The sequence below is a fragment of the Canis lupus genome, chromosome 4 (genome assembly GCF_048164855.1).
Source record: "Canis lupus baileyi chromosome 4, mCanLup2.hap1, whole genome shotgun sequence".
Lineage (NCBI taxonomy): Eukaryota > Metazoa > Chordata > Mammalia > Carnivora > Canidae > Canis > Canis lupus.
This window is the reverse complement of record NC_132841.1, coordinates 34,459,737-34,483,548: the sequence shown is the minus strand read 5'-3', so window position 1 is coordinate 34,483,548 and position 23,812 is coordinate 34,459,737. Positions and strand designations below refer to the sequence as shown.

Here is a 23,812-nt window from a genome sequence, read left to right as displayed (position 1 = left end):
TCCCTGGTGTCTTGTACTCTTCTTCTTTTTTTTTTTAAAACATTTTATTTATTTAATCATGAGAGAGAGAGAGAGAGAGAGAGAGAGAGAGAGAGAGAGGCAGAGGCACAGGCAGAGGAGGAGGAGAAGCAGGCTCCCTGCAGAGACCCCAATGTGGGACTCTATCCCAGGACCCAGGATCACGCCCCGAGCCGAAGGCAGACGCTCAACCACTGAGCCCCCCAGGAGTCCCTCGTACTCTTCTTATAAGGACACCAGTCATACTGGATTAGGCCCATCCTGATGGCCTCATTTCAACTCAATCATCACTTTAAATACCTTATCAGCAAATACAGTTACATTCGGAGGTACTGGGGATTAGGACTTCAACATAGGAATCTGGAGGGGCCGCAGTGTAGCCCGTCACGTTCCAGCCACATTTCTGTTAGTGTCCTTTATGGTTCTGCAGGGTGCAGTTCATCTCAAAGTTTCTGAGCATAGATTTTTGTTTTTTCTTAAATAGGAGAACTCTTAGCAACCCCTCAGCCTCTTCTATTCCCTTGTACTCAACCTGGGGGCTCCGGATTTACAAGATAAAAGCCTGGCTTGGCTGCGTAAGTCCTGCCTGTTTGGGACCTGGCAATATTTTGGGTCACAGCTCATTCCTCATGCTACTGATTCTCCTGCCTTTGATTTTGAGCCACAGAATGACCAATAGTAGGGATGCTTCCTGTGCAGATTTAACTCCAGTCAATAGGCACGTAGGCAATGCCACAGTGGCCTCCTCAATAGGCAATGGGCACTGTAAAGCTTGACACCGTCGAGAACCTGCTAGAAGGAATGTGTGCATGGTCTCAAGAGCTTCTCCGCACGGCCAGCCTGACCTCCCTAGAATGCGGGGCTGACCATAAACCTCCCATCTTTACTTGCAAGGCAGGAAGAGATTCCAAAATGGTGTGGTCTGACTAACTGGATGGAGCAGCCATCTGGCAGGACAGGATAGGGATCGTGGGTTTCCGGGGCCAGGCAAGTGGGTGATGGTTTAGTCAATACACGCGGGGATGAAAATGAAGCTCTAATTGAGGGCCATAGAGACACATTGATTAATGAAGGTCAGAGGAGTGGATCCAGGATTCTTTACACAGATTATATTTTCTGCACTACACTTTATCCATGAGCTAAGGAGTCTTCATGGCTAATTTTGATTATAATTGATTTTCGCCTCATCTAATGACTTTAGGATCAAATCTTTCTTCACAAGGTGTGAAGATGTGACTCGACCGTCACGCCCTAACCTAATGCCCTTTCTCACCTCCAGGCTTCCACATGCCGTCCCCTTGGCCTGGAATTCCTGACCGCCCCCACTACTGCCCACTCCCAACATGGGGACGTCCCCTCTGCAGGACGGACTTGGTACCTGGCTCCTCGTTCACTGAACATTCTCCCATCACTGCACCTTCTCCTTTTATCCAGGAGCATTTTCTCTCTGTATCGGACTGTCTCTCTAAGTACGCTGGATTCACTCAAGGACAGGGCCCAAGACTTCCTTACATCCTTGTCCAGATTGCTCATAGCACCCGGCACCTAGGAGGAACCCATGTACATGGTTGTTCAGTGGGTGGGTGGATCCTGCTCTTGTCTCTCTCACACTTGTTCATGGATTTTCTCGAGGTTGATACCTGCTTCTTTGACTTTTTAATTCCATGATTTCCCAAAGTGGATGAATCCAAGAAGTCTTTTTTATTTTTTCCTCCTTTGGGCCTCCCGCATGCCTTACTGTTTCTCTAGGTCAGGCAAGTTCCTCAGGAAGCCTATGTGGCTAGTCCCTTTCTAGCCTGAGGCCTCTTGCCTTGTGCCAGTAGTCCTTCCCCTGAGCCCAGACCAGCACCAGTTGGCACTTGGCCTTCCCCCTGGGCTATACCCAACCTGGTCTTAGGGAGCACAGAGTCGAGAAGCATCAAGTCTATAGCGAATGACCACAAAGAAGGGGCCCGAAACCATCACGAGTCTCCCCATTCTTGGGGTCTGGTGGGCCCGATAGCTACTGCAGGTAGGCTGACAGGTTGTCTCCTGCTCTCATTATGGGGCTGTACTTCTGGGTCCTCCAGTCTAGGCAGAGACGATGCTATTCCTGTCTGTGAACCCAAAGAGCTGGCTGTTTTGTCATTTCCTAGTTTGCTTTCCTCTTCTTTTAAAAGGGATCAGAGATGGTCGCCTTTCAGGATTTGTTGCAAGAAATAATGCCAATATAGATAGAGAATCGATATTTTTGGAATAAGCACCTCAGAGGCCACGTGGAAAGTCTGGTCATGAAAGCAAGAAAGACCAGTGTGAATCTGAGGTGGGACTTGAGAGAGATGCGACGTTGCCCATCCTGGGCATTTTGTGTTTGTTGATTCATTGCTATTTCTTTTTATCTGTGCCCCACTTTGCCTACAAAGGTGTATGAAGTGGACTTTGTGTGTGTGTTTATGTGTCTATGCATGTGCACGTGCACGTGGATGGGAGAATTTGGGGAGTTTAAGGTTTAACGTTGTCCTGGGGGTCAGGTAGGGTTGCCTCCTATCTTCATGTCTGTCACCAAGATCATCCAATTAGAGGAAACCAGTGTGATGCTTCAGACCTACAGCTCGAAGGCAAGTAAGCGTAGGGCACAGCTATGGTGGGTTTTCCCCTGCTCTTTCTACTCCAGATACTCAGCCGAGGAGCCCTGCACTCAGAGCGCCCTCCTCAAGCAGGGTCGTTGCATGGGTAGGGCCTTTCTGAGCACCACGTGCTGGTCACCAGAGTGGAGGATGCGGCGGGACAGCCACAGCCCACAGACGAAGCATATGTGTATTTGGCCTAGAGGACTTTGGGCAAAAACCAAGGTCTTGGCCATGCCTGGGCCTGGGACCCAATTGCACAGAAGTTTTGTACTTGGAGAGAAGCTGTTTGAAAGGTTGTAGGGCAGCTTACATTATGGATTCTAAAGAACATAGGTCCCCCTTCTCTCTTTTCACTGAATCTGCAATATCCTCCCCTCCTTACTCCCCAGGACCTCCTGGTCCCATCCCTGGCCTCTCTGAATCACTGTCAGTGGGGCGAGAGGAGAGTGTCGAGGGGAGCTTGAGGCCCCTCTGCTGGTGCAGGGCACTTCCCTGGCTTTCCCACGTCACAAATCAGGGACTTGTTTCCTGACAATTCCCGAGCCAGAGAACCCCTCCCCAGCACCCTGAGGAAGAAGCAGCTCTTGTCTCCAGAACTGAAAAGGAGATATTTTTCTTTCTATTCCATTCTCCGAAAAGTCAGGCTCATAAAAAAGAATACAAATTACACCCAGCAGCTCTTATCAGCTTGGTAAAGAATTGCTACTTTCAACTTTATTGCCTTAAAAAGAATTCAAACGCTTCCATCTTTTAAAAACAATTTAGGTTGAGCAAAGGAATTAGATCCGTGTGCAGAAGCGGCTCGCCTGGCAGGATTGGAAGGGGTCACGGTATTAACCTTGAACGCTGATGCTTTAATTGAGCAGCCCGGGCAGTGTAGATGCTCTCCCGGTGGGTGTGTGCGGGGGTCCGGTCTCCGGGGCCAACGGCCACACAGGGGGGCAGGCCTGGGGGACTGGATGTGACCCAGCGGCCCTGGGAGGGGTTTTCTGCCCCAGATGGTCCCCAGCCCCTCCCTTCTCTCTGTAGCCCTGATGCTCCGGGTCCCCGGGGCCAGTCCTGCGGATGCAGGCAGCGCCTCCTCAGGCTCTGGCACGAACGTGTAAATACTCGTGGGAGGGAGGAGAAAACCTTTTTAATCAGTTTTAGACTTTGCTTTGCTTATATCTGAAAACGGCTGGAAGCTGGAGCTGAGGAGCAGGCTGTGGAGAAGCGGCTCAGCCGCCACCTGCTGCCGAGAGCTGCGTCCCTGGGCCCGTGGGGCCGCATCCAGGACTGTCCTGGGCCCGCTGCACAGGCCGCCGGCTGTTCTCGCCGACCCAGGGCGGAAATACGCTCAGAAGTGCCTGGTTCTGCTGAACGTCGGGGTCCTCGGTAGGACTGTGCGGGAGTGCCCCTGACTCCCGGGGAGGCCCCCTGGCGTCCGGGGCTCCAGGTGGCAGGGCAGTCGGGGGCATCGGGGCCCTCTGATGGAACCCGAGCATCCACCGGCTGCTGCTGGCCGCCAGCTCCCGGCTGCGCTTTCCCCGGGGCTCCCGACCCGCGGCGCATGGGGAGCGGACCCCATTTCATTTTTCTGCTGATATTAACGCCTCCTCATAAATCATCCGCATGTAGCGTGTTCTCACTTTTTATTACACGAAGTTGCACCTGCAGCACAGCCCTGGGACCTGCCTCTCGTTCTTCTGAAGGACCCACAGCTGGTCTGTGGTGAGTCTCCGTCCCTGGAGGCCGTGAGCTGGGGTGCCCGCCCTGTGCGTGGACCACGAGGCCGGGGAGCCACCTGTCTCCCACTTGGTAAACAGTGGGGACCAGGGCCGGGGGGTCTGCTGATTGACTAGGACCACTCAGCCCTATCAAGCTTTTACATGTGTTTAGCCAACGATGCTTTCTTTATTTCTTTTTTTTTTCAATAGCAACGTAATAGGTTTTCTGAGATCAACGCTGGTGCTAAAACAAAAACAAAAAAACAAAAAACAAACCACCCGAGGATGAATACCCTCTCTCCAATGTTACAGTAATATCTTTTAAAATGCCACTGATTGACCAGACTCGTCCAGAACTCACTGTGTCCTAAGCAGGTTATATATGGAGCTCCAGCACTCAGCACAAATGAAGATGCAATTATATCCCCACAGCAAAGCTCTAAAACTTGATCATGTTTCCATCAGCTCCCAAAGGTCACGATGTCTTGCATTTATCCACCTTTCAAGTTCACTTTGTTTCATTTCACCTTCTCTCAGATGTGTAGGAAAACGGTACTATTTTCAATCACAGGCAGCACTTTGCACGGAACAGTGTTAACCAGAAATCAAGTGCACATCCAAACCGCGCAGAACAAGGACACGGGGCCCGGATGCGCGGGTTTCCGTTAAGGCAGGACCACGCAAAGGGAAGAGTACCCGAATGTCAGGACCCCTTTTGACTCTTTGGGGGCTTCCGGCCTGTGTCCTTGGCCGTCGTCATTCTCAGCATCAGGGAAGTGGGCAGTAGTGTGAGTCTGTCGTTCGTTGATTCCAGATGCGTCTTTCAAAGTTCATCGTCTGCCAGGGGCTATGTTGAGAAGGAGCTGCCTGTTATCGACACAAGGCCGTAGCCCTTAAGGAACCCCGATCCAAGAGTTTAGAGGGTTGGTGGTGGGGGGTTGGCGCTGGCAGGAAACTGCAGAATCCAGGACCCCAACCCGAAGTCCCCGGGGCTTCCCAGGCAGGCTGGCCAGGCCTCATCACCATCTGCATTGCCTTCCAGCCTGGCTCTTGCTTTCCTATGAAACATCCCCACGAAGTGACCAGATTGAGTTTGTCTTCAGGTTGGCGCGACGCCCTGGAAGGGGCCTCGGTGACACTTTGGGCAAGCTTCCCCATCCGTCTGCTCAGCTCGGAAGCCACTTTCAGTGGCGTGGCGTGGCGTGGCGTGGTGTGGCGTGAGGACTCGCTGGGGCCTCCTGTGTAGATGCTTCGCTCAGGGCCTGGGTAAGGGAGCTATTCAGAAGGGGTGAGCGGCTGCACCCAGTCTGCAAGCAGCCCTTACCTGCAGCCTTTCCATCCAGTGTCTTCCCTGAATCCCCAACAGCAGGCTCCCATTTCCCACAGCAGCAGCCCTCTGAGCATCCCCCAGAGGAGTGTTTGGACTCCACATGGGCCTAGTTCTCCCACACTTTCCCCCACGGCCCTGTGTGGCTGGACATGACTGCCTTGTCTCCAGTGTCCGCCAGCAACCAAGCCTCCCGCCATCACTTGCATGCCAAGCAGCCCCTGCCTGTGCCCAGGTCACTGAGGCTCCTGCTCCCTCCAAGGGCCCTTGGCTTCAAGGATGCTCCAGCACAATGGCAGGTGAGGTGGGAACACGTGACTCATGCTGGGTCGAGAGGGGCTGTTTCCTAGGAGAAGAAACTGGAAAGGGAACCCACATCCGGTTCAGGATTCCCTGGTGGGACCTAGGACCTAGGGCAGGGCCGGCAGGAGGAGCCGTGGACTTGGGGAGAGCATGGAGGCAGTTTGCCGTCGAGAGCAAGGCTCCAGGAAGTTCTAGAGACGAGGCTGAGGTGAACAGGAGACATATCTGGTCCGGAATCTCAGGCCCCTTGCTCGAGGAGCTGGGCCTCTGGGAAGCCCAGCATGGCCAGGAAGGGTTCCGTGGAGGCTCGTGGTTCTGGACTGTAGCTTGTGAACTTGGGCCTCGCGGTGGTTGCTTTGCCGATTTCCTTGTAAACAGGCTGCTGGGTCGTCTGTAGTCTTGTAGCCAGCTGCTCCCCTTCTTTGCAGATGGGGGAGCTCCAGGGGGTGACGTTGCACAGAGAGCATGGCTCCTAAGCAGCACACTGTTGCAAAAGGCAGCAGCGGGTCTTTGAAGTTAGCGGGCTCTCCATCCTTGGGAAAATGCCAGGGTCTGCGCTCCATGGAAGGAATGTTCTGAAATGTTACGAGTTAGGGCTTTAAAAAGATGCTAATTGTCGACAAGTGTTCATTATCTCGGGCTCCCAGTGTTGGGGGGGTGCTAGAGAAGTGGCCAACAATTAACACATACATAAATAATCGGTGGCACTTGCACTTTGTGAAATAAATCCTCAGCGATGCTGCTGGAAGGCTTCCATGTGGAGGTTTTTTTTTTCTTCTTTTTTTTTTTTTTCCCCATTCCATTTATTATTCCTTTAGGCCCAGATAGAGTAAAACAGGCTCATACTTAAGCAACGCCAGTGGAATAATGGTCTCGGGCTGGTGAGAACAAGTTAACCTGGAGATGGAAGGCGCTGCTGCTCGTAACGTTTTTCTCAGTTGTGAGAAAAAAAGAGATCATTGTGTCCCCATTGTCCGGGGCCGGGGCTGGGTGCAGGCCCGAAGGCTCGCACGCTTGCTCTGACAGCTGTGTAGGCCTTTTGAGCAGCAGCGTGACCGAGGGAAGGAACTCAGGCTTTGGAGACAGACAGACCTGAGTTCAAATCCAGCCCCTGCCAAGTCCTGGCTGAGCGACCTGTGTGAGCTACAGGGTCGGATCTAGGTCTTGGCTCCCCATCCATGTGATGGGGATGAGAACGCTGCCTGGCTCGGTGGGCTGTGTGAACCAAGGGGGGGGTGTGTGGTGAAGTGGGGGAGGTTCAAGTATGCAGTGGGGTGCTCGATCCAAGGGGATGGCTCAGTGTTGGTGCTGTGTGAGTGGTGGGGAACACAGAGGCAGGGGACCCGGCGGGAGGCGCGTCCTGCAGCCCCGTGGAGCCGCTGTCTTCCCGGCCTCCTTTTAGGTGTTTGGGTATCAGAGCCGATCTCTGCCTGCATGCGGCCGGGGCCTCTCCAGCCCTGCCCGGCCGGCCACCCTGCATATACTCCCCGTCAGCAGTAGGCGCTGCTTGCTGTCTAGCGCTGTGGGAGTCAGGAGCTGGGCTCGGGGCTGCACCCACTTCTCTAGGGGAGCTGTGGACTCAGAGTGGCTGAGTAGCCAGGACAGGAGCCCAATGCGCCCTCCCCCAGGAGGACCTGCAGGATGGCATGTTAGTGTCCTGGGTCACTCCTGTTCCAGCTCTGTTGTTGCAGCTGGCCGTGGGAAAACTGTTACAGGCCTGACGTTCAGACAGGGGCTGCTCCTCATGGACAAGGGGGCATACTCCCTTCCTCAGATGGCGGAAGACACGTGCCTCCCACCTCCTTAGCAGGTGTCTAGCTCTGACACTGTACTTGCTTTCTCGAGGAGGTGGTGTGCGGGCGTCGGGTCAAGTGTAGACACCTAGCTCTGCCTCACAAGTGATGCCCTCACCGCTGGCCAGCTGTGTCCACCATCCCAGCCCTCTCCACGGGCTGCATGCCATGGCCAGCTCTTTGGGTCCCCTATAGAAAAAGGGGCTCAAGCAGGAGTCAGCAAGAGCCGTTGGCAGTTTCCACCTTCTCAGATCTTCTCACGTTCTACGTCGGCCAACCTACTGACGGACCACGAGAGCTGGGAAGTCGGTCACTGATGGCTTGGCAAGGCCTCGCAGGGCTCGCGGCAGCGGCTCGACCTGGTGCAGCGTGGAGGCACTGCGCCACTACAGGGGCCGCTGGGGTTCACCGGGATGTGGTCCCCGCCTCCCACGGGGTCTAGGCGGGGTCCTACAGTTGTCAGGACGCTCCCACCTGCCGCCGCATTGCTTTGACGGCTGTCCTGCTGCACGGCCCACGGCCCCAGCAGAGAAGCCCGACTGCAGGTTCCGGGCCCCCCACTTGCCGAAGGCCAGACTGGAGCTGAAGGCCAGCTCCACTCCCTTCGCCCCCGTGGAAGGAAGGGCTGCCCTTTATTTGCCTGGTTAGCTTGACGCTGCTCTGCCTCCTCCCCAGTGGCTCCTCGGCTCCTGGAATCTGTGAGGAGGGCTTCGCGCGCAGCCCTGTTAACCCGCTGTTAGCGTCCTCATGTTAGCGTCCATGCGGTTTAGGCTTCGGGCTTTCCAGCCCTGAGCACGCGTCCCAGCGCCGCATCCTGTGCGCATCTCTGGGGGGTGTCTCCAGGCTTCCCGGAGGCCCTGTGGTCGCGCCGGCCTCCCGCGCCCCCGCCCAGGCCTGCGGGTTTCCGGGGACCTGTGTGGACAGGAGGGAGGCCCTGGGCTGGGCGGTCAGGGCGAGGGCTGCTGGACAGAGCACAGTGTAGACGGGGGGAGCGTATCTGGGCCAGGGACCCCCGGGGGCACCCTTGCCTCGGGTGCAGGTCTGGGCACAGCTGGGGCCTCCTCCCGGGCCTTGCAGACGTACTTGCCCCAGGAGCCGAGAGTTTGGGGGGCTCCCGAGGAGGAAGCCAGGCAGAGAGGAGCCCCGGAATCCGAGACTGGGCGAGGCAAGGCCCGTGGGTGGAGCCTGCAGATGGAGGGGTGGGCAAGGCAGGCCAAGCTGGGGATCGAGCCGCCCGGGGCAGAGGAGAGGCCGCGCCGTCTGCATCTCCGCAGCCCGAGAGCAGGTGCCCGACTGACTGTCCCGCTGTCATCACGGCCACCCCGCTCACTCCCGGGCGGGTGCGTGGAGCTCGGAGGACAGGGGCAGGCAGGGCCCGTGTTCAGAGGATGCGCCCTGTGGCCCTGGGGCCGTGTTTCCTGAAGGCCGCCTCCGAGAGCCACGTCGGTGGGGCCTCGCCTCGGCGGCTCCTGCGTCCGCTGGCTGCTCCTGCTTCGTTCACGTTTGTTTTCCTTTCCTCTCTGCAGGCCGTGGAGACCAACCTGGCTTCCAAGGACAGCCACTGGGTCTTTGTGAATGAGGTAAGAGCCCAGGACGCGGAGGGGCGCAGCCTGCCCCGAACCCCCTGCCCCTGGGGAGTGCCCAGAGGGACGCCCTAGCGCTCCACCGTGTGACACAGGGGTCCAGGGGCTTGGACCTGACCTGCCAGCATGCTCACCTGCGGCAGGTGGGAACCAGTGGAAGGGCTGAAACTGGAGCGCAGGAAGGAGTCAGGAGTGAGAGGTGGTGTCAGGTGTGGATGTGCGGAATGAGGGGAGGCCGCCAGTCAGGGGCCAGGGGCTGCAGAGGTTAGGGCAGGTTAGAGAAGGGGGTGCAGAGGGGGTGGGGTGGAGTAATGAGGGGTGAAGGGGGTGGGGCGGAGGAGTGAGGGGTGCAAAGGGATGGGGTGGAGGAATGAAGGGTGCAGGGCGGTGGAGGGGAGGAATGAGGGATACAGGGGGTGGGGTGGAGGAATGAGGGGTGCAGAGGGATGGGGTGGAGGAATGAAGGGTGCAGGGGGGTGGGGCAGAGGAATGAGGGGTTCAGGGGGTGGGGTGGAGGAATGAAGGGTGCAGGGCAGTGGGACACAGGAATGAGGGGTATAGAGGGGGTAGGGCACAGAAATGAGGGGTGCAGGGGGTGGGATGGAGGAATGAGGGGTGCAGAGGGGGTGGGGCACAGGAATGAGGGGTGTAGAGGGGGTGGGGCACAGAAATGAGGGGTGCAGAGGGGTGGGGTGGAGGATTGAAGGGTGCAGGGGGTGGGGTGGAGGAATGAGGGGTACAGAGGGGTGGGGCACAGGAATGAGGGGTGAAAAGGGGGTGGGGCACAAGAATGGGGGTGCAGGGTTGGGGTGGAGGAATGAGGGGTGCAGAGGGGGTGGGGCACAGGAATGAGGGGTGCAGAGGGGTGGGGTGGAGGATTGAAGGGTGCAGGGGGTTAGGGTGGAGGAATGAGGGGTTCAGGGGGTGTGAGGCACAGGAATGAGGGGTGCAGAGGTGGGTTGGAGGAATGAGGGGTGCAGAGGGGGTGGGGCACAGGGTGAGGTGGTGGAGAAGGCTGATTTCCGGCAGGAGGCGGTGGTGACTGTGTGTGTATGTACGTATGAGAGTGCGCACCCGCATGTAGGTGTGTGTGAGTGTGCTCACCCCTGCGCAGCCGGTGCAGCAGCAATCAGTGTAGCCACTCAAGGGGTGGATCCAAAGTGTCTCCCGAGACAGCCCGTCCCACTGCTTTGGCCCTGGGAGGAGGGGGCGCCTGGGTCTTCCCTGTGCCTGACGGCTCTGGGCCCTCCCACCACGAATGGCCTGCAACCCCGCGCCCTGGCCTTCCCGAGGGAGCCCCTCTGCCCACACACCCCTTGAGGAACCGCCACGGGGGAGGCTGCGTGACCCCAGCACGCCGTTGGCAGAGCTGATTCTAGAAGGCGCTTCTCGGGATGCCTTCCATCAGGCCTTCAGCCTTCAGTTGCTCCCAGAGTAATGGATCAGTTGCTTATGGCCTCTTTCTAGAAGATGCAAGGCCTGTTGCGTGGGCCCTTTACTCTTTGACGGTGTGTGTTTCCTCATTAGCCCATGTTCTGAGGCTGAGAGGTCTGGGTGGCTTATTTTCATGATTTTGCAGGGAGCGTCAGAGAGTAGCTCCTGCAGGCACTTCTCATGGCTTTCCTCCCTAAATTCACACCCTCGGAGCTCTTCCGGGCCTGCTGGAGACACGTGGTAACTGCCCGTTTCCCTCGGTCGCGGGTGGTTGTGCTGCTAATCAGGGGAGACGCGAAGGCCACCACCCCAATCTCTGGGGCCTGTCGGAGTGCTCCTTGGTCCAGGGAAGTTCTGATCCTCTGGGCTTCCTCAGCTTCTCCACAAGCTTTAAAGTCGGGTTTCCTTGGTTCCGGAGAGGGGGTGCATTCCCCATGCCCCATGAGGCCGATGCCTGGTGCTGGCTTTCGTTTAGTGGGGACCCTTCTGAACCGGATCGCCGGTGTTTCTCTGTGGCCAGCCTTCAAAAAGTGTTCTGTCTTTATGTTTCTAACCTGTATCTTTTTTTCCTCCCCTGCATCTGACCCGCCTCCAGAACCCTCTGTCCCTCCTGCCCCCGTCTTCAGGGCTGGGGGTAATTTCAGCATGGCTAGTGGCGAAATGCCCCCGAGGGCATTGCTGGGGCAGCTGGAACAGCCTCCCTTGGGGGGATGGCTATGGGACTGCCCCTGGTCAACAGTCCACTGGGGGCCACACACACATCATGTGAGTGTCCCGCGCTATGTGTGTTCTTCTCCAGAAGTGACCTCCCCACCTCTTGGCTTCCTCTTCTACGGGGAGGCTCTTCCTCTCGAGAGTGAAGTACAACATCTGCTGTATCTCGATCGCCCGTTATATGGCAGGCACTTGCCAGGGCATTTGATATTTGGCACCACCCTTTGTCCTCATCGACAACCCTCTGTGACTGTTATTATCATCCCCATTTTACAGATGGGAAAAGGCAGGCTCTAGAGGTTAAATCATCAGCCCAAGGTCATATAATTATGAAATGGTGCGTTTGGGATTCTGTATGAAGACTGTCTGACTCCAAAGTCCTTTCTAGCAAAGGACATCATCATGCGTGTGGCCCTAACAAAGATCCTTGACCTTTGGTCGGGGTCTGATTCAGTAAAGCCAGTGGTAAGGCTCAGATATGCACACTGGTGGAGACACCCTTGGCTTTGGTGTCAGCTCATGGACATTCTTGAATTCTACGATGTGAAGGTAGGTCCTCCTATAAAGCTTTGGTTCTTAGACCCCAGGGTGGCCTCTGGTTAGTGACCAAGATATTTTCTAAGTTGCATGTAGACTTGCCCTTCGGATCCAGCCGTGTTCAGAACTGCTGTCTCCTGTTGGCCCCAATGGAGACAAAAGTCAGGTTATTCTTCCAATAGTTCTACCGTCTAGACCCTATCTAAATACAGAGCCACAGGTGGAGCTTCCTAGTTGCTTCTCTGTCATACGTGATAGATCAACTAAGGTGGGAAGAAGGGAAGCGGGGGAAGGGACTTGGTGGTTCCAACATGGTCTCTCAAATTCAGCAACTGTACTGGGGCCCCATCTTCCCATTTCCTGAGCTGCTCCCCACGTCTCTGGGGGAAGTTCAGTTTGTCTGCCAGGCTCAGGTTTGTGTGTCTGCATCCCACATCCTTCCCCAGGGGGGCCTGCACTGTGCTCCCCAGCTCTGCCCCTGCTTCTCTCGTTCCTCACTGGCTCTGTCCTCCAGCTTCTCCCTCTGTATCTGACTTTGCTTAGTGTATTTTCCTGGATTCAAGATAAACACTCAAAGGCACATGTTTTTGTTATTTTCTTTTTTTAAAAATAAATTTATTTTTTATTGGTGTTCAATTTGTCAACATATAGAATAACACCCAGTGCTCATCCCATCAAGTGCCCTTTCAGTGCCTGTCACCCAGTCACCCCCACCCCCCGCCCTCCTCCCCTTCCACCACCCTAGTTCGTTTCCCAGAGTTAGGAGTTGTTATTTTCTTAATGGGATAATTTTCTTAATCTGTCTACCCTTTCACTGGTGTATGTTTGAGGTCTGTCTCATTTGGAGAAGGGGTGATTGTATGCAGAGAAAGGCTTGTGAGTGTATGAGCCTCATCGATAGTTTCTAGTCTCTGCAGGTCTCCAGGTTTGACTGTGGGGACACGGGCAAGCAGATGCGCTCTTGGGTATAAACTGTATTTTCACGGATTGATTAAATCACATGTTAGCTTGGAGGAGGGTGGGGGATTTGAAATAACTCGTGGAATGCAGAGTGAGCCACTAATCAAGATGGCTACTAGGTCATGAGTCCCTTGAAGCCACGGCCAGAATCCAGCTCATCCTTGAATGGCATGCCCCATGCAAAGAGTAGGTCCTTAGAAAGGTTTGGTGGAAGGCAGGTCAACACACTTAGGGTAGAGCAAGTTCCTTTGAAAAGCATTTCCCAGGAGGCCTTCAAGGAAAAACAAAGGCAATGATTCAACTCGAGACTCCAGGATGGAGGAGACCACTCTGGGTCATTCATCAGAAGCTGCTGGTTGAGGACCAGTCAAGACTTGACTCTGGATGAGCTAGGTGGCTTCTGGAAACTCTTCTCCAGTGGCTCTGGAGTGCTTCCTCTCCATGTGGCTTTCAGCAGATCCCAGGCCTGAGCCACGGCCGAGGACACATGTCCTTAGTGCCAGGTGGAGTTTGGGTGCAGAAGAGAATGCTCTGTCCATGAAGATCTGTGTCTTGGGAACCTTGTAGAGGAAATTTTTTTATGGAATTTATATGCAGGTCTCCAGCCTCTTCCAGAACTGAGCTTGACTGGACTTGAAGGGCTCTTTGTTGCTGATCAGCTCAGATGGTTAGACTGGTTCTTGCAGACGTGAGACCAAAGCATGTTTTGATGGAAATGGTTTAAGGTGTTTAGAAAGCAGCGCAGAAGCTCATATGTGACCTTTGTGCTTCTGTTTCTCGGTGGGTGAGGCTCTGAGCTGTGGTCTGTGGAAGAGACAGAGTCAGGGGTCCTTGGCACCCCTGCCCATTTCCAGCAGATGTCAATGACCCCCACATTCCATGTTCGTTCCAGACCTTGCCTCTGGGCTCCAGACCCGGAGATTCAGTTGCCTTCTGGACTCAACTGCTTGGAAGCCTCTTGACCACCTCCAGCTCAGTGTGTCTCTCTCTGCACTCATCATCCCCCCACCCCCACCGCCAAGATCTGATTCTCACTTGGTGTTCCAGTCCTGAGGGCCAGTGCCCCCACCCTTCTGGGTGGCTCCCTCCTCAGTGGAGAAAAAGCCAGCATCATGGGCCCTGCCTCAGAGCCTGTCCAGGATGACCCTGACCACACCTGTGCCCCCTCATTTGCTTCTTACCTGTCTGCCCATTCTCCCGTGGCTCATCCCGGCAAGCAGATGAGAGACTTACTTCCTATATTTATCTTCCATTCCTGGCCCTGGCCTTTGCCAGGATTTCCCTTTATACCTGGCATGCTCTTCCTGAATCTCTGACTGCCAAGGACTTCCCTTTCCTGCAGGGATCTGCTAAACCTCTCCTTTGCCAGAAGGTCTTTCTGGATTTGCCCATTATTCTTTCTACCATTGTGCGCTCCTTGCCGCAGCAATGTGCATTGGGGGCCTGGTGCACGTGATGGACTCCTTGAATAGCCTGTAAGTGGGACCTCCTTTCTGTCAGGCTTCCTGGAGTTCCTAGCACGAGGGTCTCACACACAGGCTGTGCCGTGTTAAGGCTCCTGCTTCCTCACCTTGACTGTGCTTTATCTACTTGCCTACATGTGGAAGAAGAGCATTTGTAACCACATCCCAGCCCTTCACAGACTCAGAAAGCCTTCATCCTGCTCTGTGAGCTCCAGCTGTCTGCACCCCCTATTCCCTGCACCCCCTTGCCCTGGGCTTAGGAGTCCCCTGGGGCACAAGCTGTTCCTCTGGGACGAATGCATGTCCCCCTGAGCCCTGGGCCAGGCCATTAGCCAATGGCAGAGCAGCCAGGGAAGAAGGGCAGGGGAAGTGCTGGCTGGGCTTCCTACAGCAGGCTCCAACTTGCATTCGGGAACATATGTTCTGCTAATTTGTAGGTGCTTTGTGGAAAAAGGATTCTGTGCTCAAAGAGGGTGGCTAAGTTAGAGTTAAAGAGTGAGAAACAGGTGTCTCCTGTAGGCATCTTCCGTCTCTGATGCTGGCCGCGCTTTCCAAGGATGAGGCTGTGCACGCTGGCGGCCGCGTGCATTTGTCCCAAACGCACTGGTGGTTTTCTTTTGATGGGCTCTCCTCTGCTCTTGAATAGGTTGCTGGAAGGTGGTGGAGTGTCAAGGCCCATGGGATCGAGTTCACATTCCTCCACATGACTCATGAGGTTGTTCATGAGCCGACCTCCGAGCCCTCTCTGGTCTTAACTCCTGCTGCCTCTGGTCAAGAGAGCTGCTCTGGCTGCATCCTAAGAGACAGCCACCGCCCCAAGCTCAGGGTCATCCCAGTGTCCGGGCCCTTCAGCCAGCCTTTGCCCAGAATTCTCTTGTATTGTTGGCCCCCGGGCCTCAGCCCCCACCTTATTACTTTCCCTGGTTTGCCACCAACACCTACTCCATGAGATCCTCCGGGTGCAGACCTCGGCCTGGCCCAGAGGGGACTTCTGTCAACATCCCATCCCAGAGAATGGCAGTCCAGACTTCCAGATCTTCCCTACCCCCAAACACACAGTGAGGCAAAGCACATGAAAATGAGATTAGGCTACACATGAATCATGTGGGGGAAAGAAATGCTAATGCACTAATTGACGAACACAAGGAAAAAAGAGGCCATGATACGAATGGTGAATCAAATCGCTTTAAGAAATCTCTATTTGGGACACAGAGAGAGATTGGGAAAAGATTTAATTCTTCTCTCTTCATTTTGAAAACTCGAATTCTGTTTGGATATTAAGTCCCTGTACCATTTCCTGTCTACAAATTTAATTTAGTAACACTCAAAACCAATTATGTGTGTTGTAATTGAGCTGCTTGTGTGTCTCCTTCGTCCCACCGACGAGCCCTTGAGGACCAGGGACCACATCCTACCCCCTCTGTAGCCTCAGCTGGAAACCTGGAGCAAGAGTAGGAGTCATTGTTTATCAGACATTGCAGATCCAGGCACTGTTTTTTTGAGCATTACGCTTTTCATCTTTTTTTTTTTTTTTTTTTGCTTAAAAGTTCACAGCTTTATTGAGGTCTAATTCACGTACAATACATGCACATATTTAATGTACAGCTGAGATTTGACACTTGAGTGCACCCATGAACAATGAAGATAGTGAACATGGTCATCCTTGACCCAAAAAGTATCCTTGTGTCCCTTGGCAATCCCACCACCAGCCCCATCTTCTCTTGCTTTCCAGTCCATCACTGATCCGTTCCTGGAGCTATAGATTATTTGTAATTTCTAGAGTCTTACATAAATGGAATCATACAGTATGTACTCTTTTTTTTTTCTATTTTGCTTTGGTTTTTTCTATCTAGATAATTGTTTTGAGATTCACCCATATTGCAATGTATACTGTATTGATGACGGGTATCCAAATATATGGCTACATCATAATTTGAATATCTCTTTACTCATCGATGGACATTTGGGTTGTTCTAGATTTTTAGTGATTACAAATAAGGCTATTATGAACGTTCATCCTTTGTATGGACATATGCTTTCATTTTTCTTGGATTGGCAAGTGGGATTGCTGGGCCATATGGTTAGATGTATGTTTAACTTTTTAAGAAACTTTCAGGTTGTATGAGAGTTCCAATTGCCCCACATTGTGTTAAGGAGTTGGTTTGATCAGGTTTTTGAGATCAGCTATTGGGCTGGTGTGTGTAATGGCAACTCGTTATGATTGTAATTTTAATTTCCCTCAGGACTAATGATACTGAGCATCTTTTCATGCATCTATTTGGCATCTGCACCTATATCTTTCTTAGAGGGAGAAGCTGAGAGCATGGACTCGAGAACTTTAGCTTTAGTGCTATTGACTTCCCCTCAAGTGATTTAATGGCATCCACAAATTTTGCAATCTTGTGTTTTCATTGTTATACAGTTTAAAATACTTTCTGTATTACCTTTTGATTTCTTCTTTGACCCATGGGCTGTTTTAGAAGTATGTTATTTAGTTTCCAAATATTTGGGGATTTTTAAAGGATCTCTCTCTTATTGATTTTTAATTTAGTTCCACTGTGGTCAAAGAACATTGTTTCTATTACTTGCATCTTTTAAAATTTATTGAGACTTATTTGATAGCCTAGTATATTGTCTTTCTTGATAAATGTTTTATGTGCACTTGAAAAAGATGTGTTATCTCTTGTTGCTGTGTGGAATGTTCTATAAATGTCAATTAGGTCAATTTAGTTGGTAGGGTTGTTTATGTCTTCTGTATCCCAGATGATTTTTTTGTCTATTTGTTCTATCAATTATTGAGAGAGGAGTATCAAAATATTCAACTTTAATTGTGAGTTTGCCTGTTTCTTCTTGCGGTTTTATCTGTTGTTCTTTAATGTATTTTGAAGCTTTGTTACAAGAGGCATAAATGTTTAGGATTTTATGTCCTGGTGATTAATCGATCTGTTATTATTACAAAATGACCTTCTTTATCCTTCTGCTCTGAAATTTTCTCTATTTTGAAATATAATTTGATATTACTGCAGCTATTACAGATTTATTTTGACTAGTGTTAGCCTAATATATCTTTTTCCATTCTTTTACTTTTAACCTACGTGTTTCTTTGTGTTTAAAATACAGCATGTTTCTTGAAGGCCATTCATACTTGGATCTTGCTTTTTTATCTATTATAACACCTGGCCTTTTAATTGCAGTTCTTACATAATTTATACTTAATGTGAGTATTGATATGATTAGTAGATATGATTTCTTCACCTGGAAGCCAAGTGAAGAATCAATCTATCTTTCTATCTTTCTTTCTTTCTTTCTTTCTTTCTTTCTTTCTTTCTTTCTTTCTTTCTTTCTTTTTCTTCTTCTTCTTTCTTTCTTTCTTTCTTTCTTTCTTTCTTTCTTTCTTTCTTTCTTTCTTCTTTCTTTCTTTCTTTTTTTCTTTCTTCAAAAGGTTTTACTTATTAATTTGAGAGAGAGAGAGCACAAGTAGGAGGGGCAGAGGGAGAGAGAATCTCAGGCAGATCCTGTGTTGAGGGGGGAGCCCAGCGTGGGGCTTGATCTCAAGACCCTGGGATCATGACCTGAGCTGAAGCCAAGAGTGAGATGCTTAACTGACTGTGCCACACAGGCGCCCTTGAAGAAACCATTTGTAAGGGGAGGGAGAGACCACTGATGCCAAGTGCTACTGTCAAGAGATGTGAGTCATCACATAGGGGGTCAAAAGTGGAACGGAGTTGAGGGGCCAATTCCCCAGGTACTTCAACTTCTATCATTCCATTTCATAGATAAGGAAACAGGCTTAGAGAGATGGGTTGACTTTTCAACATTGCTTGGAAGTGGCAGAGTCAGGACCTGAACTTAGGTGCGGGTGACTCCAAATTTAAGAAAAATATATGCCCTTTGCCATGCTGCTCACTCATACCTTTCCCCCTCATACTCAGCACTAACTAAAAACTAAACACGTGACTGGAATTGCAGTAAAACTTACATGTTTTTGTCATTTGGAAGTGGCAATACAAGTGTTATGGAAAGTCTTATTATAAAACTTCTGTTATTTATTATTAGAGTTCTTCCCTTTATGTGATTTTACATATTACCACCTGGTTTTTTTAGATCTTCTGTGGAAATGATGAAAGACCCCCATGAAAACGCACACAATTAAGCTAATATGTGTCATATGAGTAGCATTGCAAGGGAACAGACCATATTTACTAGAAATGTACTTCCACTCTTCCCTTAGAATGTGTCTATGTTGCTTTCTCAGTGCAAAAGGAATCTGTGAACTTTAACCCTTAAGGTGACTGATCCAAGAGGAAATTTTATTGTCTGGTACCGTTCTTTCACCCTTTTCAAAGCTCCATGGGGAGGGTATTTGGAGCTGCACAGATGGGTTTGGGATAGAACTGAGAGAGCAGTGATGGACAACTGTGTTTTAGTCTTTGGGAATGCACCACGGATACTTCTTTGACTCTTGGTAAACTGTTTTATTTCCTTCCTTGAATCTTATTTTCTTCATCTGCTCAATAGGGCTCGTCAAAGCTACCTCTTAGGACAGGTGTGAAGGTTAAGGACGGTAACTCACCTGAAGTGACCCATCACAGGGTCTGGCATATAGCAAGCGCTACTGGAAGATAGTTCCTCTTATTAACAAATCACTAATGTCCTGCAGGAAAGTTCATCTTTGGAATTTAATCAAGGAACTAGGTAACAGGTCAGTGCATGTCTTTATGAGGACTGCCAGGGGATGGAGGCATGGCTTGACCCTTCACTGGGGTGAACCTGAGTTGCAATATTTCTAACTGTGTGTTGGGCTTGCTGGGACCCTAGTTCTTCCTTTCAAACCCTTACGCCTCTTTTGAGACTCAGCCCAAATTACCCTCCCCTCACTTTGCAACACCTATGAATTTCTTCCATAACCTTTCTTTTTTCCAACACCCCAGAGAACTCAGGCTGTGATTCTTTCCTTGTCCTTAGCTTCTTCTCCCATGTCCTGTCTCCCTCCCGCAATTTGCAGCTCTTAACAACCTATAATTCGCTTATGATACTGTCCTGAACACCTGGGAGGCACTGGGCCGAAGCATGTGCTCATGGATCACTAACCTACAGTGAGGCGGTGCTTACAGGGGCCACTCCAGATCCCCTGCTGCTTGCAACCAACTTCAAGCTCCCTGCAGACAGAACAGCTCAGCCAAATCCCTGCCACTGACATGGAATCAGACTCCATGCTTTAGATGTGAATCAACTGGCCCCAACAAGCACATGGTTGTTTGTAGCATTTTGACAGAAGGATGCTTGGGAAAGAGAGTGTTGACACTTAGGAGTCTTACAAATGGCTTTAAATACTACATGCAGCAAACGTACCTGAAAACTGATGGATAGTGTTTACCCTTGTGCATTCCTATCCATCGCTCTTCCCGCAAATGGGTTCTGATGGATTCCGATGAGCTCACTGCTTGTGCCAGGAAGACCCTTTTATCTGTGCCTTCCACTCCGTTATCACACCTCCTCTGCCGTGCTGACTGGTCACCATGTGCCACACGGAGAGGTGAGAGTGAGCACGCGCGCATGCCGGGGCACCGCTGGGACTCCGGGCCCTGGGGGGCTCCCAGGCCATGTGCTTTCAGCCCCGGTAGGGAAGCGAGGTGGGCCCAGCGGTGCTCGGCGCCGAAACTTCGCGTGCAGGGTCCGTAAGCACGTTTTGGGGCTTTGGCTCTTTGTCCCACTGCCTAAGCCAGGGATGTCCGGGCACCGGGCCCACTGTCTCTGAGCTAGGAACCCCCAGTGAGGGCTGTCTGAGCCAGGTGAAGAACCCCAGGTGAGGATTGTCCACGCCAGGTGAAGAACTCCAGGTGAGGGCTGTCCAAGCCAGGTGAAGAACCCCAAGTGAGGGCTGTCCGAGCCAGATGAAGAACCCCCGGTGAGGGCTGCCCTGTTTTGGAAAGGGGAGCAGAGAGGGCCTTCACCTGGCAGCGGCGCCCAAGGATGGGGTTCTGCACCTTGCAGGCTGGCTCGTTGGCTGTGGAGCAATGAGGGCTGAGGAGCTGGGGCCACCTCGAGGGTGCCTGGCCCTCGGCCCCGCTCGGGCACGGATGGGGCTCCTGGGCCAGCACCACTGAGGAGCCCCCCTTGGGAGGCCAGTGGTGTCCTCACAGCCTCTGTTGCTCTGTGGCAGCGCAGAGCGGGGAGCCCAGGGGCCCTTCAGAGGTGGGGAGGCTTGCATCCAAGTACCTGCTGCAGGCCAGGCCCCACCTGGGATGCTTTGTGGACATTATTTCCAAACAAATTGAATTTATCCATGAAATCCCGCTTACAGGGGTGGCGGGAGATTTGAGCCCATCGTACTGGGATACCTGCCTCCTCGCTTTCACCAAGGTTTTGCAAAGGCCCCTGGATTTCTCAGTGTTAGGATTGATCATAGAACATCTCTGTACACAGATACTCCGGCGGTTCCAACGTACTTTGGGCCTCAAGCCTGGGCATGGGCATGGGATTGTGTTCTTTCCTGAGCCTGCAGGACCCCCATGTGCTGGGCTCAGCCTTCCTGAGTGAGTACCACCTGCTCCTCTCTGACACCCTACCTCGGATTAGCGTGTGTCAGGGGATGGGTAGACCCACAAACCCCTCTTCTGTCTCCTTTCCATCTCAACTGAAAGCTTCCCAGCTCAAGCCTCTGACCACTCCCATCCTCTGAGCCAGAAGCTTTGTAGCCGACATGATTGCAAGTCCACGTACCTGTAGAAAGAAAATATCTTGGGAGAAAGAAGAGCATAAAGTGTTGCTTATTTTTGTAGGTGTACATGGACACAGGCATGGTAGGAAGAGAGGGACAGGGATAGAAGGAAAGCAGTGGAAAATTCCTCTGGTTTTCTTTTTTTCCCTGATTCTTCTACAATAGTAAAACAAAATACAAACTAATATACTAATGAATTATCCTTTCCAAAGCCTTATATATGTAGTTTGTTTTGCCAAATTGAGGGTTCTCTGTTACGTTCAGCTCTGTAGCCTACTGTTTTCAATGAATAATGTACAATTCACATTTTATCATGTCAGTAACTGGCTCTTGGGATAATATTTGATGGTCTTGTAGTAGTCTGTCATTTGGAGGACTCATAGCTTATGCAAATCTTCATCTTTGGAAACTTAGGTTAGTTAGTGCTTCTTGTAAATGATGCTGCAACCAGCATATTTCCACCTACATCTGATGGATCTGGTTCCTAGTGATGGTAAAAAATATTGTTTCAAAGTATGGGAACTCTCAAAGAGCCTGAGCCCCTTTTATCAGAGCGCCTGTCTCATCCCACTCTTGCGTCTTGTGAATATGAATGTAATCGTTTTTCATCTTTGCCAATATTATAGATAAAAAGGCTCACCACATTGTGTTAATTTGTATCTCTTTGCTTATTAGCTAAGCCCAACACTTTGAACATTTATTTTTTTGATCATACCTGTTTCTAATTTTGTGACTTGTGCTTTGTGCAGATGTATTAGTCTTTTGTTATAGGACTGGATCCGTACAACAACCTTCTGAGAGGGATGGTTCACTAACGCCGGAGTAGAGATTACAAACCTGATGGTCATGAAGGGTCTAAGGTATCACAACCGTATTAAGACAGGCCGGAATTTTGAGCTCAAGCTGATTTCGCTCAATGAGGTGCTTCCTCTGCGCCAGCCCAGTCCTACCTTAAAGGGAGATACATGTTCATTTATGCCTTCTAAAGGTCAAAATTTCTGCACCAAAGAAATCTTCCAATTCTTATATTGGATTAGATCATTTTAATTCCTGATTCAAAACTTAGTTTTACGACTTAAAGTGATAGAATTTTCTATTAACCTTGGTTAAGACCCAGAAAAGTCATGAAACTTTTTCTAACTTGTGTTCAATCGAAGGGAGTGAGCGGTGTCAATGGGCCCATGGAAGACACATAAAGGAGCTTTTATGACTCAACCCAAAGAGTCCTGTGTATGGCCCTGGCTCTGTGTTGTGGGATTCATCAATGGCCCCAGTGAAGCCCCTCCAGGAAGACTTGCAGTGAGGGAGCAAGCACGCTCCTTTCTCTTAGGGGGAGTGGAATCACATCCATGTAGATTGCCCCTCAAAGAAATGTTCCCCGCTAAATCCCCTTTCCTTCAGTTTTGACTCTTCTGGTTGTTTTGTTTTGATTTTTCTGTTTTTGGTTTTTTTGGTAGACTCCTTGTGGGTGAGACTTTTTCTCAAGAAACTCATTCTCAGCCATCCTCCTTGGCCAGTCTCCATGTGTACCAACTGCTTGACTATGGAATTTCATATCATTGAAGCTTGGTGCCCCCAAGGGAAATTCCAATTTAGCATAGTGGCTTAGTTTAATATAAAATGCTATTTCCTCTTCCAAATATTGGCTTCAAGAAGAGGGGTTTTATGATCCATTAGGTTTCTGTACCTCTGCTCCCATGCCACAGCCTAGGGATGCAAGTGCACCCAAGTGAAAAGTAGTCACAGCGATGAGCTGCTAAGCCTGGGAAGTGTGGTGACAATTAGGGGATGGTGTGGGCAGGCATCTAATTGGGCAATATTTTGGAGTGTAAGGTGCTAATATGTGAGGAAGGGCACAAAGAGCTTCTGCTACATCTGCTCCTACAAGGATTTTGACTTTTATTCTGAGCGAGCTGAGACACCACTGGAGCATTTTGAGCTGAGAACTGATGTAATCTGAGTTATGTTTTGGAAGAACCCTTAACTTCTGTGTTGAAAATATACTGTGGGCATCGGGGTGGGAAAAGACTGGAAAAAAAAGGGAAAAAAATTAAAAATTAGGGTCTTTAATTAGAGATGATGGTAACTTGGACCAGGGTGGTATGAGCAGAGGCAGTGAAATATGGTCAGATTCTGGAATTTTGAAGGCAAGGCTGACAGGCATTGCTGGACAAACTTATGTATACAGAGGGCAAATGACTAACCCAAGGGCAATCACCTAGCAAGTGTTTAAAGTAGAGGAAAGGAAAAGGAGGTTTTAGGATGTATGGGGGGGTGAGCAGTATTTTTATGGAGGGTGTGCTGGATTTGAACCAGGCAGTCTGGCTCTCGTGCATGCACTAATTATTTTACAAACTGAAATATCATTGACATTAAAAATGCTGCACAATTTGATGGGCTATGGTTTGGAGTTTTGACACATACACTTTGAGATTATTGCCACAGACAGGATAATGCACCTTTCTATTATCCACAAAAGATTTTTTTTATGCCCTTAAATAACCAGTTTCTCTCTCTCTGGCCAATCCCAAGTAAGCTCTGATCTGTTTTCTGTCACTGTAAATTACTTTGCATTTTCTAGGACTTTATATTAGCAGAATCAAACAAGACATATTCTTTTTTGTCTAGCTTTTTTCACTCCACA

General features: G+C 51.0%; 1 protein-coding gene across 3 annotated transcripts in view; it reads left to right on the top strand.

Moving 5' to 3' along the window:
* GRID1 (glutamate ionotropic receptor delta type subunit 1) overlaps positions 1–23,812 on the top strand; it is a 638,858-nt gene that overhangs the window by 382,518 nt on the left and 232,528 nt on the right. For all 3 annotated transcript variants that reach the window (XM_072823838.1, XM_072823837.1, XM_072823839.1), the window contains exon 5: positions 9,283–9,336. In XM_072823838.1, coding sequence (XP_072679939.1) covers positions 9,283–9,336 — 54 coding nt within the window. The remainder of the gene's footprint in view (positions 1–9,282; positions 9,337–23,812) is intronic.